The 14,210-nt window shown below is 39.7% G+C and overlaps 1 protein-coding gene across 2 annotated transcripts in view; it reads right to left on the reverse strand.

The window, feature by feature from the left end:
• nploc4 (NPL4 homolog, ubiquitin recognition factor) overlaps nt 1–13,844 on the reverse strand; it is a 68,040-nt gene extending 54,196 nt beyond the window's left edge. The window contains exons 1-2 of one of the 2 annotated variants that reach the window (XM_062970829.1): nt 13,755–13,844; nt 1,095–1,175 (exon numbers count right to left, since the gene is read on the reverse strand). In XM_062970829.1, coding sequence (XP_062826899.1) covers nt 1,095–1,175; nt 13,755–13,829 — 156 coding nt within the window. In that variant the 5' untranslated portion in view covers nt 13,830–13,844. Of the gene's footprint in view, nt 1–1,094; nt 1,176–10,293; nt 10,452–13,754 lie in introns of those variants that run through there. The other variant, XM_003217039.4, reaches the window with a different exon arrangement.
• Nucleotides 13,845–14,210: the final 366 nt, after the last annotated feature.

The following is a 14,210-nucleotide window of genomic DNA, read 5'->3' on the forward strand; positions in this document are numbered from 1 at the left end:
GTAATATATAGACTGAGAGAGAAAATTATTTTCTCTTGAAGCCCCAAAATGCATATAATGTTCATAATTAGAATATTCTTCTAGTTGAAAATGAAACTTTGTGTGAATGACTACCATTCTCTTGTACCCCAATGTGAATGGAGGAGAATTTCCACACATTCCTAGGCAGGGAAGCTGGACAGATATTTTGCAATTTTTCTATGATCAGGGCAGCAGCAGCAGCAACAAAGTAGTTGCCAGTGGCAAGATGGCATGTGCATTTATGGATATCAGTCAACTGGAAGGCTACCATTGGAATTTTGATGCAGAGCAAGTCAGTAAGTGAATTCTGTATTTCCTTCAGTTCCATTACAGTTTTAGGTTGTGCCTATACTGTGATTTTGGAACTGTTTTTTAAAGTTTAATTTAAGACTTAATTTTATTTTAGCATAAAATTTAAAATCAGAACTACTGCCAATTTGTTTTAATGTGGCATGTTATGGCAATTTTTTTAAAGTGCACAGATCCAGCTTAAATAACACTTACTGAGATACAGGTTTCACTGAATTCAATATGACTCAATCCCTACTATATAGGTTTAGTACTGAAGCCTGGAGATAGCTGGTTTTGCATATCAACTAAGGCAGAGGTATGAACTAGAAATACATCACCACTTTCTACTAAAAACATTTACTGGGTTATCACCAACCATAATAACCTATTAGCCCTTTTAAAAACAACCAGCATGGAAACTCTACCACATTCCTTGTAGTTTGTGAGTGCCAAGGTGTACTGAACCATCACACTTTACCTGTCACCACCAAAGGTTTAAAATAACTTGACAGAAACAGCAGCTGTGACATGTCAGTAGGGGTTAGGCCTGGATGAAGATGTCAAATGTGGGTTTATAACAAAACAGCGTTTATGTTTAATTTGGGAGAGATTAACATCCTGACAAATGTATGCTGATTTGCAAAGCCACCTTAACTCTCTTCCAATTATGTTAAACCATCATCACAGAAAGCTGCTGTGCAAATCCAACCAAATCCGAACAAGCAGATATAGGGAATGGCAATGACCAACAGCACACCAAAGTTTATACCAAACAAGAGTACCTTTTTCAGGAATGTTGCTGCAGTCTCCCGTTTTGTTGCTGTGATACGTTTCACTCCTTCCGGCGACTGGACACGGATTATCTATTAAGAATTTTAATGATTTTGGAGGAAGTTAGACAATAGAAATTGTCATGGCATAAAAGACTGACATTTGGAGCAAAAAAGATCAAACACAGAACTTGCATGAGAATGCATGAAACAGATCAGTATAACTTCTGCCTGTAATCTTTGTAATCAGAATAATTTCAGTTTTAAAATATATATTCAACAGTATGGAACTGAAAGAAAAAATACTATTAACAGGCAATTATAATTTATATTATTATTATTATATTAGAACTAAACATAAAATACTAGGACAATTTTGAAAAACATTTTCTGAATGAACGTATACCTGTTGACTTTAAGACATTACAAATCAGAGAAATTGTGCATGCGTTTATTTATTTAGATAGAATAAAATATACCTCAGGATACATCACTAACAGTCAATACCTCTTATTTTCATGGAAAATCAACATCCATTTTCAATAAATTAAGCTGTACAAATTGTGTGAAATACAAAACAAAGGAGTAAACTCCATTGTGGTTTCACTATGAAAATCATCATCTGAAGGTGAGCTGGGCCTAAATCAGTGGCTATCTTTTTTTTAACGGCGCTCCATGCAGTCATGCCGGCCACATGACCTTGGAGGTGTCTATGGACAACGCCAGCTCTTCGGCTTAGAAATGGAGATGAGCACTTAATGTCAGGGAAAACCCTTACCTTATCTTTTTTTAAATGTGCAAAAACATTCTGTACTTGCAAGCCACTACCACAATATACACACATACTGGTGGAGAGAAAATCAAACAAAGATTGCTTCAGGGCATATTAATTAAAAATACTGCCCAGATTTCATACACGAAGACATTTGGGTGGTGATATGTCCAAGAAGAACTGCCCTAAGTTTCCTTTTCTTCCTCATTGTGATAAACTGAATAATCAAGCAACTTAAGAGTAGAATAACACTCCTCGTTGCTATGTTTTTTTAAATAATAATTTTATTAAGTTTTAGATAAAAGCAACATAGAAAAAACAATAACATAAGATACAGTAAACAATACAATATTATGTGATGTTATAAGAAGAAAAAAGGGAAAAAGGAAGAAGAAGAAGAAGATGTGAAAAAAGAGGGGAAAGAAAAGAAAAAGAAGTTTGACTTCCGTTCTTCCTCCTTTTGCCCTTTGATAAACTCTTATCACTGTGAATCCAAAAATAAAGTAATTTTTTTCTCCATATAATAAATAAATCATTCATGTTTAACATTATTTCTTCTCCTTGTTTATATAGTCCTCAAAAACTGTCCAGTCTGTCATTTTCATTCCCTTTTCATTGTTCTTCTTTAACAAAAAAAAGTCAGTTTGTCCATATTCTTTATCTCCATAATCTTGTCTATCCATTGTGCCTTAGTAGGAATTAGTTCTTGTTTCCAGAATTTGGCAAAAACCATTCTAGCCGCTGTTGCACAAAAAGTAAACAGTTCGTCAATATTAGAGTTCCCAATCAAACATTCCTAAAAGGTAGAGTTCAGGTTTCAATGGGAAATCAATTTTTAACTTTTTTTACATTCATTATGTTCCATTTTCCAATAATCTCTGTTTTTTCACATGTGGTAGTATGAGCCTTCCTGTGATTTACATTTCCAATATTTATTATCAGCATTTTTATACATCATCCTTAATATTTTAGGTGTAATGTGCCAGCGATGTAACATTTTTAGCCAATTTTCCCTTAAATCTGTTGCATACGTATATTTTAAACATTTTGTCCAGATTTGTTTCCATTACTATGTTCTTTTTTAATTACCCTACATTTTGTCACATCAGATAGAATTACAGGGGGACCACTATATCTGCAGGCTCAAGAATTGTAAATGCAACCCAACATGGATTCAAATATACATAATACTGAACATTTAAATCCACAGCAGGAAACATACCAGCCACATGCTTTTGCATTTGAGGTAGTGGATTTCCTTCGCAAGACAGAAGTGGGCAGCTGGTGGGGCTTGCCACTGTCTCCATTTTTCCCTATACCATTTATAACAGGGGCTTATAAGTCTCACATTCACAGTCTTTCTGCAAACCACAAAAGGCTTACAAAGAGCACTATGAATGTGAGGATAGGCTTTTAAGTCCACATTAACAATGATGTAGAGCAGCAGTAGAGATAACAATAAGCCCCTGCTGCCAGGAGCGATTTATTGTTTGGACTCTCCTACCTTTGGGAAACTCACCCACCACTGCTGCTTTGCACCTCAAATGCAGAAGCAGGAGGCTAAAGTGCTTCCTGAAGGTGTGGGAGTTTGAGGAATGTGGTACATCTGGCAGCTGCTGCCCTATATAATTTTTAATAAAGACTTGAGCATATATGGTTTTTATTATCCTGGAACCAATTCTATGCATACACCAACCATATTTACATATTTTGTGGAGGAATATAAATAAATCCTTAGCATATGAATAAAGAAAACTTTATCACACAAGTCGCATGTCAGCATTGTTCCCTATTTTGCTTGTATTTGGAATAAAAGTCTACTCTCTAAATAACAAAAATAGTGAAATGTACCTTAAATAGCTTCTACAGAGCAGTGAGCTCCAAGTTCAACAACATGTAATAATTAAAAACAATTGATGTTTCACATATAAAAGGCAAGAAAATATCAGGCATACTTTTTCAGCTGTGCTTTTTGTGAAATCTACTGAACTAAATCAATTTGTTAGCTCTAACCAGACTCAATGAATAGTACATTCAATGTACATTTAATGGGACTTGTGAAGTCAAAATCTGTATACCAGTAACCCACTGATTCAAAGATTCTATTGCATTTAGCACTAACAACTGGATTGAGCCTCTTGGTCAAAGTTAATTTCATTAGTTTAAAAAATGTATACACATATCTAAAGTATTTACAGGAGGGTTATAACACCATATTAAAATTATAGTTCCCTAGTTCCTGTTCCTACTTTCTCTTTAAAAAATATCAGGACACAGAAGCTATCCTATATGCTTTTAACTGAAAGTAAGCTCCACTTAACTCACAAGAAATTGTATGAGATGAACCATGCAAAGCATTTAACTTAGGAGCAGCAGCAACACTGAAAATTTTCCTCTTACAATACCTTCAAGTGCTGTATACTCCCCAAAGTATTTTACCCTTGAAAGAAAACTGAATGACTAATTCTATGACCAAGTTATAGCATTATCTCCAGCAATAAGCCTTGTGAATTTTTTAAGTCTTATGTAAGAGGCCTGGTTTTTTCCACTTGAAGAATCAATTTTGAACTGGATATCTACTGCCATGCAGTCTCTATCACAGTTACAAATCCAAAGTGACTACATTGGGCAAAAACTCCTCTAAAAACAGACACTTTTCAAAAGTTTGTGCATACATTTAAAAAGGACTAAAAGGAGAACTGAAAGGTAGAAATTTCCAGATGTGGGTTAGTTGATAGTTGCCAGCTGCTGCCTCAGCAAATGCCCTAAAGTACAAGCATTACCATCCAGGAAATCTGCCAAATTAAATGTCACCTGCAAGCCAGAATCTTGTAACACTGACATGTGTTGAAATTTTCACTATCGGCAAGAGTACTCTGGTTTCTGGATGGGTACTTACTGACAATTTGGAGATAAGCAACTTAAGAACATTTCACAAGCTTTATTGGTCTGCCAGTGTTTCTAGTAATTGGAACTCCCAGAATGAAAATTATTTTTATTTATTTCTCTCTAAGGAAACTATGGTTATTGGGCAGTTCTGCTAAATAAATAAGGAAGTGTTTCATAGTAGTCTGAGTGCTTGGACTAGGGACAATGAGAGACCAGAGTTTAATTCTCACTCTAACATAGAAAACCACTGGGTAACCTTAGGCAAGTTGCTCTCTTTCAGGCTTAGGGAAAAGCAATGACAAACCTCCTCTCAACAAATTTTGCTAAAAAATCCCCCTGGTGGGTTCTCCTTAGGATTTTTAAAAGTCAGAAATTGTCTAACGACACACAACAGCAATAACAATAACAAATAGGTAAATATATATTTCTAACCATCTCTCAAAAAGGAGAACCACATACTAGCACCACGTAGTTCCTTTCAAAGCAAGTAAAAATGCTATGCTTAAACTCAGTACAGTCATTAGCAAAATGGCTGATTCAATCCTACCAAAAACAGGTTTAACTAGAACTACATTTAAGTCATAGTATACATAACCAAGTTTCTGAGTGTGAAGGCTGTGACTGCATGCCAAAAATGTGCAAACAGCCCTCTGCCTCTTTACTAGTATAGATCACTAACATTATTGATTTGCTGCCCTAGGCATATCTAGGCAACACTATCAGAAAGATAAGATGCTGGTGACATTTAAATAACTGTCCTTTTAAGCATAAATGTTATTAAAACTTGTGCTGCCCAATAAAACACTTTATTTTGAACACCTGATTGCATGGGTTCAAGCTACAGACAAAAAAAAGAATGGGAAGTATTGTACTGAATTGTTACCCATGATGTAACAATTCAATAGAATGTATTTTTTTTCCACATACAAAAGCTCTGGGAGATCTGCAACAAAAAAAACTTGACTAAAGTACAGTACAGTACAGTAAAGTACAAGGAGCCCCGGTGGCGGAGTGAGCTGAAGACCGAAAGGTCCCAGGCTCAAACCATGGGAGCGGCAGGAGCGGCCGCTGTTAGCTCCAGCTTCTGCCAACCTAGCAGTTCGAAAACATGCCAATGTGAGTAGATAAATAGGTACCAATCCAGCGGGAAGGTAACGGCGCTCCATGAAGTCATGCCGGGCACATGACCTTGGAGGTGTCTACGGACAACGCTGGCTCTTCGGCTTAGAAATGGAGATGAGCACCAACCCTCAGAGTCAGACATGACTGGACTTAATGTCAGGGGAAAACCTTTACCTTACCTTACTACAATGTGAATGCAAAATGTGGAAAGCAACAAAAGCAACTATACAGCATAATATCAACATAGCAGATCTAAAAGGTGTGTGTGTATGTGTGTTTACAGACAGTCCCCAAGTTACGAGCAAGGTAAGTGTAACTCCAGCCAAATTATACACACATACAAACACATTTTGGATAGCATAGGGACGGGTTAACACCTTTGTGGTGTTTTGCTGTATGTGCCCTTGGTCAGAAAATTTCATCTCACTTTCTCTCTCTGTGATAGTTGGATTTTGAAAAAATTGGATTATTGTGGAAACAAGGATTGGTGAGAAAGTTTCAGTGGAGACACATTTTTCCTATGATAACCCTTCCAGGAGTGAATTTCTCTTGTTAGGGGCAGATTTCTCTCACTTCCTGTTATATTACCCCTGTTCTTAACTGTGAGTCATTAGTAAGTTGGATGTTTGTAACTTGGGGACCACCTCTGTGCATGTGCATATGTATATACACACACACATATTCAAAGATTTGAGCAAAGTATAACCAGGACACTAGCATTGTATATACCCTCTTTCTTGTTTCCTGCTGCCTGAGACTTCTCCTCATTGTGCATTCATACCTATGTGATATGAACCTGTATGTACTATGGAGGCTTTGCAGATGAATATATATCACACTTAGATAGTGTTCAAATTCTCTGATAGGTTGGAAAGGGAAAGTACTTCAGCTGTAAGCACACAAAATAACCCAAGTTCAGCCATGGCACCTTAAGTTTAAAAGGAGTCAGACAACAAGCTAACCAGATGGCACCTACAAATCTGAGATCTAAAATTCTGGAAACCTGCTATGAGTGCACAATACACAATGATGGCTAGACCAATAATCTAGACATAAATCATAGAATCTGTCCTATTAAAAGTGAGCTTCCTATATTATGTGTATTCTTATCCAAATACATGAAACAAAATACACTGGAAACTTTCTTCCCTGATCACATCAGCAAGCCTCTTAGCTTTGCCTTCTTGCTGTATATATAGGGTAAGGAATAATTTCTCGCATAAAGAAAAAGATCAGAAAGGCCCCACTGGTCACTTAATACAGTCTGAAACTGTGGCAGCCAGACAACAAACTCCCACAAAAGTGTGCGAAAGAATGCCCTTAATGCGCGCATCTGTGCTTTGCAGTCTATATCATTAACACAAAAGCCTCAAACTGGTTCCAGGATTCCCATGAATTTTTCTGTACAGCGAAACTACTTTCTTCAATACAAATTAGAAGCGGCATTAAATGGCCAGTATAGATGAAGTCCATGTGTATTCATATAAACCACTTTAGTGCAAAGCAATTGTCAATAAAGTCTTACTCAGGAGCATAACACTACGCACCTCCTAGCCTTGTTAGTGCTAAGATGAAATGCTGATGAACTTTCTAAAACAAGTGGGTTCCTGTGAGTTTTCCAGGCTGTATGACCATGTTCCAGAAGCATTTTCTCCTAACATTTCACCGACATCTATGGCAAGTTTCCTCAGAGGTTGTGAGGTCTGTTGGAAACTGGGCAAGTGGGGTTCTTTATATATGTGGAATGCCCACGGTGGGAGAAAGAACTATTGTCTGTTGGAGGCAAGTGTGAATGTTGCAATTGGCCAGCTTGATTAGCATTTAATGGCCTTGCAGCTTCAAAACCTGGCTGCTTCCTGCCTGAAGGAATCCTTTGTAGGGATGTGCTAGCTGGCCCTGATTGCTTCTTGTCTGGAATTCTCTGTTTTCTGGGTGTTGTTCTTTATTTACTGTCCTGATTTTAGAGTTTTTTTAATATTGGTAACCAGATTTTGTTCATTTTCATTGTTTCCTCCTTTCTGTTGAAATTGTCCACATGCTTGTGGATTTCTATGGCTTCTCTGTGTAGTCTGACATGGTGGCATTCAAGCCTTCAACAACACATTTTCTAAAACAAGTTTACCCTCTGACAAATCTTTGGCCTTGTGCCCAAACAATTAGAACACCCTTTTAAAAAGGCATAGAATCTCCAATGTTTCTAAAGTTTTGCAGTAGAAAATAGTCTATTACACTACACTGAAGAATGCCAGTCTCATGAGGAAGTGAGTTAGAAACACATTTTGCTTTCCACTACAGTGATGAAGAAAGCAACATCAGTAATTTTACATACTGAATTCATCACATTTTTCCTACATACGATCACATACATGTGGACAAGGAGACAAAGCTCCTAGCAACACAGTCATCAGGAAGTATAACAAAGACTATAGTATTAAACCTGAACCTGGATAGAGAGAGGTTTTTATTTATTTCGTGTCAAAAGCAATGTACAACAAATACATTTCAAATAATGGAAATTTAAAAAAAAGAGAGAAGAGAAATCACAAGCAACTAAATAGTTTTGGACCAAAAGCGGGCAACAGCGGGGGGACACGGAAAGAGCCTCCCCGAAGATTGAGTGAATTCAGTCGGGCGTCCCCTGGGCAACGTTTTTTGTAAGCGGCCGATCTTTCCAAACCCAAAAGCATTGGATGATAGAGAAAGATAGAACAGTCATTAAACAGATTTGTTTTTGGGGGAGGACGGAATCAAGTGAAGTTATAATATACTACGCTCCAATGAACAGTTAAATTTAATCACCAGATTTCACATTTATCCATCACGTAGTGGTAGTCTGAAGTTAAATATAAAGTCATCCATAAAGAAACATGTTTATATACATCTGGCCGAAAACACAATTTGACAGCTGGGGGTGGGGCAACAACATTGTAGTCTTTCTACACTACAAGTTTTTTTATGAATCATAGAATCATTGAGTTGGAAGAGACCTCATGGGCCTTCCAGCCCAACCCCCTGCCAAGAAGCAAGAAAACTGCATTCAACGCACCCCCGACAGATGGCCGTCCAGCCTCTGTTTAAAAGCCTCTAAAGAAGGAGCCTCCATCACACTCCGAGGCAGACAGGTATACAGCTCTCACTGTTACGAAGTTCTTCTTAATGTTCAGCTAGAATCTCCTTTCCTGAAGTTTGAAGCCATTGTTCTGTGCCCTAGTCTTCAGAGCAGCAGAAAACAAGCGTGCTCCCTCCTACATGTGACTTCCCCTCACATATTTATACATGGCCCTCATCATGTCTCCTCTCAGCCTTCTCTTCTGCAGGCTAAACATGCTCAGATCTTTAAGCCGCTCCTCATTAGGCTTGTTCAAGACCCTTGATCATTTTAGTCGCCCTCCTCTGAACACATTCCAGCTTGTCAAAATCTCCCTTAAATTATGGTGCCCAGAACTGGACACAGTGTGATTCCAGGCGTGGTCTGACTAAGGCAGAATAGAGGGGTAGCATGACTTCCCTGGATCTAGACACTATACTCCTTATGCAGGCCAAAATCCCACTGGCTTTTTTAGCCACCACATCACATTGTTGGCTCATGTTTAACTAATAGCAACACCAGAGGCACTCATAAGTGGCCAGCTACTAGTCAAAGGACATTTAGTATCAAGCCAAGTTTTTAACTTTGTTTGTGTTTTTAAATAAACTACAACTGTACCCTCGGTTTGCTTCTGACACAATAAACGTTTAACTTGTTTTCCATGAGTACTCCAAGATCTTTTTCACACGTATTGCTGTCGAGCCAGGCGTCCCCCATTCTGTATCTTTGAATTTTATTTATTCTGTCTAAGTGGGGTATCTTGCATTTGTCCCTGTTGAACTTCATTTTGTTAGTTTCGGCCCATTTCTCTAAACTGTTAAGATCGTTCTGAATTCTGCTTGTGAGTTTTAAATTAGTTTGAGTCATAGTTCCGCCCTGATGAATTCTGGGAATCGTAGTTACCCGGTTTCACCCTTTCCGGTGTCTTTTGGGAAGAGGCAGAGTCCACCCCGAGGATATAAGTGGAAGCGGTGTTTAATATGAAGGGGAAAGGCGGATTTGGAGGGGGACACAAAGAGGACGAATCCCCCAACCTCTCTTTCTTCAAAGGGAAAGAAACCCTCTTCCTCTCCCAAAAGGAAAGGAGTCAAGGGGCGACCGTGTCAGTCAAGGTGCGGCGTCAGGAAAAGCAGGAGGAGGAAGGGGGAAAGGACGAAGCCCAAGGGGGGGTTGGGGAGCAGCCGGTCTCCCTCTGTGACAAAAGGCCCTCCAGGACTGAGCGGGGAGAGGCAGAGGTACACACAGACAGGAAGGGGCGCTTCCTCTCCCCCAGAGGCCTCAACGCCCCGCCAAGGCCTTCCCTCCCCCTCCTTCCCTGCTGCCTCTCAAGGGCCACTTACAATGGTCTCCGCCATCGCCGCTCCCGGCCCCGGCTCCACTGGCGCCGCCTTCCGCTCTCCCTGCCTGCCTGCCGCTCGTGCGCCGCCAAGACTGCCTCGTCACCGGTCCTGCCCGGGAACGCGAGCCGCAGCAACAAGGTTCCGGGGAGAAATGGTTCCGGCCCAAGAGAGGGCGCCTCCCTCGCCCCGCCCCTCCCTCCATCTTGGCCCCGCCCCCTCAAAGGATCTCCTCCTGACTCCAGGTCCGTCCTTCCCTGCATTGGGCCTTCAGCTTTTTGTTTTGTTTGACTTCATTTCCCAGAATTCCTAGCCATTAGGCAAGCTGGCTGGGGGTTCTGGGAGCTGAAGTCCAAAACTACTAGAGGGATTTTGGGGAACCCGAAAGGCACTGCAGACTAATCCGACCAGAGAAGTCAGCCATAGCAGAGTACTTGATGAAGCAACCTGGACACAGCATATTATTGGAGAACACAAAAATGCTGGACCACTCTGACAACCACCATGTGAGGCTACACAGAGAAGCCATGGAAATCTACAAGCATTTCCAACAGAAAGTAGGAAACCATGAAAATGAACAAAATCTAGCTACCAGAATTAAAAAAATCTCTAAAATCAGGACAGGAAATAAAGAACAACACTCAAAAACAGGGGAATTCCAGACAGGAAACAATCAGGGAAAACAAAGGATCCATTCAGGCTAGAATTAGCCAGGCTTTGAAGCTGCAAGGCTTTTTATTGCTAATCAAGATGGCCAGTTGCAACATTCACACATGCCTCCAACAGACAAGAGTTCTTTCTCCCACCCTCGACCTTCCATAGATATATAATCCCCGTTTGACTAGTTTCCAACAGACAGCACAACCTCTGAAGATGTTTGCCATAGATGTGGGTGAAATGTCAGGAGAGAATGCTTCTGGAAATTGGCCATACAGTCCGGAAGACTCACAGCAACCGAGTGTTTCCAGCCATGATAACCTTCCACAATACATTAAATCCAGATGGTATCTTCATTTTATCTTGTTAGGTTTTATTTCCCAAAGCCATTTATATACAGATTTACTGGTGTGAAACAGCGGAAATCCATTCTGTTTTTGATTCCGTTTTTGGGAAAATTTGGGAGCAGGGTTCAGATGTGTATTCGGCACATCCCATAATTTGGAAAGTAGCAGCCAGTAATGAAAGGACCAAGGCATTGACATCTCCGGCCCACCCTCTGTTTGGATATCAATCAGCATGCCAACATCTTAAATCAAGAAACAGCTTCCTAAGATCTACAAATACTTTCGGGAACACCTCAGCAAGCGAGAGTCCAAAAGTGGCAGACTAAAACCCGGAACCTCAAGCCATGGCTGATTTGGATGAGAGATTCCCTTCTGGGCACACAGAAGACTGCGCTCTGGCACCACAAGATCCAGAGCAAGTCTTAGGAAATGGGGCCACAAAGTGGAGTCCACGACATGCGAGTGTGGAGAAGAGCAAACCACAGACCAGCTATTACAATGCAGCCTGAGCCCTGCCACATACACAATGGAGGACCTTCTAATAGCAAGGCACTCCAAGTGGCCAGCTTCTGGTCAAAAGAAATTTAGTATCATGCCAAGTTTTTAACTTTATTTGTAGTTTTTTTAATACATTATAACTACACTCTCAATTTGCTTCTGACACAATAAATAAATGCCCTAGGTTCTGTTTTTATTTTGGTAATATTCAGTCTAATGGCACCAATGGAGAAACTTACGAGGCTCATCTTTTATGGCTATCAGAACAGAACTTGCCACATTTGTAGGATACATTTACGACGGCAAGCCTGCCAAGTTTCAAGTCATTTCACTGATCCACTGATTTTTGGGAATTTTTATAAAGTTTTAAAGTTCAAAACAGCACGCACCACAAGCGGGGAGGAGAATGGACAGAACCAGCCCTCTAATTGGCTGAGAATTGTGATGCAGCCAGTGTGGTTGCACTCACTACTGAGCTCCATTGCCCCCACCACGGAGAGATTGCTGCTTGTGCTTGCAAAACAAACAGTCAAAATACTAATGTGAAAAATAAGTCTGAACCAATGAATCTTTCCAAAAAAATTAGCCAAAAGATTAGGTGCTCCTTTTTTTTGTTCCAGGAAGGCTCCGAAGGGGTCCTTCCCAGTCCATTTCCAGCAGCTTGGGTGCCGGATCTCCGAAATCCAAATCAACCAACATAATGTTCTACACCTCTAGTTTTAATTACATACAGAATTTGAGGGAGTATGGTTTCAGGGATCCCCAAATCTATGAATATTCCAACTTTGCCCATAAAGAAACTTCTAAAATAAAGATCCAGACTTGGCCATACTGGGACCAGATTCTTATAAATGTTCATTGGCTTTAAGCGCCTTTAAGTCTACTTTGGCTTATGGCCATCTGATCCATGACCATAAGTCTTTTTTGGACTCAGATGGATTTGTCATTGCCTTCCTTTGGGGCTGAAAGAGTGTGACTCGCTCAGGTTCATTCATTGGGTTGAGTATGGTCCAAACCTTGCTTTCCTGGCCTTAATAGGACTTAAATTAGTCATTCAACAAGTCCTATTCATAAACTCCTGGTCTGTGACCATATAATACAATTCATTCAATTATGTATGTGAGTGTGTGCCTTTAAAGCCCCCTGTCAACCTATGGTGACCCCATTAATTTCATCGGGTTTTCTTTGGCAAGGAATCCTCAGAGGTGGCTTTGCCAGTCCCTTCCTCTGAAATGTAGCCTACAGCACATGGTATTTATTTGCAGTCTCCCATTCAAGTTCTAACCAGGATTGACCCTGCTTAGCTTCTAGGATCAGTCAGAATTTGGTGGCTTTGGAGTACATAGGCAATCCCTTTCATTAAATTGAATCCAGCCATTTCTTTCTATTTTGTTTTGTGCTCTAGACTCTTTTCTCAAATCTTGGAAAAAGAATATATAACTAGGCTAAGTAGTTGTATTTAAAGTATGGATTGTTTGGGCTATCAGTAATACTGCTACTTTAGTAAAGTTAATGTGTTGAGGTATGGAAAATTATCTCTGGATTGTATGAAGATCAGTTTTCATTTGAAATGCAAGATAGGCCTGTAATCAAAACAGCAACTTGGACTTCATTGTGTTGAGTCTTTAGGTAGCTAACCTGGGGAAAAACATTTCTTTACACTGTCTAACACTTTGCTTGAGGTGATGATTTTCAATGACATCACAATCTAACAGGTTTATTAGACAATTTATGACCACCACCCCTCCATGAAATTTTCCTGCAATTCCCACATTTTTAGTATTGAAAGGCAATATAATCTGGTGTGCTTTCTTTAACACTGAAGTCTAAGTAACTTAAATATTTGATATTGGCAGTCACTTTATCCTAACTCATAGCTGACTTATTTCAATAGCTGAAATATCAATATGTTAGATTTGTTTGGATTGTTTGGATGATCTGGACAAGAGGTAGATGATTTACCTGTAAATTTCGATATAAGCTCTTTGACATTTTCACTGAAGCTTTCACACTTTCCAATGTCCAAGAAACCACCATGAGTACTGCAGCAGCAATGGTAACCAATCAGAATGTATGGCATCCATTGCCTCACAATCTCCAGGGGAGAGTAAACATTTTGGATGATTATCTTGCTTTCTAGTGATGTCCTTGTAGACACCCCTTACAATATTCAGCTGATAATATATTTAGTTATTCTAAGCACAGATATGACTTTCGTGATGAGGAATGTTTTACTCAAGGCATATCACAGTAATGTCCCTATCTCTGTTTATAGATAGAGAACGAAGACTCGAGATACATATATACTGTAGAAGTAATGCAATTTGACGCCCCTTTAAGTACTATGGCTCTGTGCTACTGTGTCCTGGAATTTGTAGTTTGATGAGGCCCCAGCGCTCTTTGGCAGAGAAGGCTGAA

The sequence above is a fragment of the Anolis carolinensis genome, chromosome 2 (assembly GCF_035594765.1).
Source record: "Anolis carolinensis isolate JA03-04 chromosome 2, rAnoCar3.1.pri, whole genome shotgun sequence".
Classification (NCBI taxonomy): domain Eukaryota; kingdom Metazoa; phylum Chordata; class Lepidosauria; order Squamata; family Dactyloidae; genus Anolis; species Anolis carolinensis.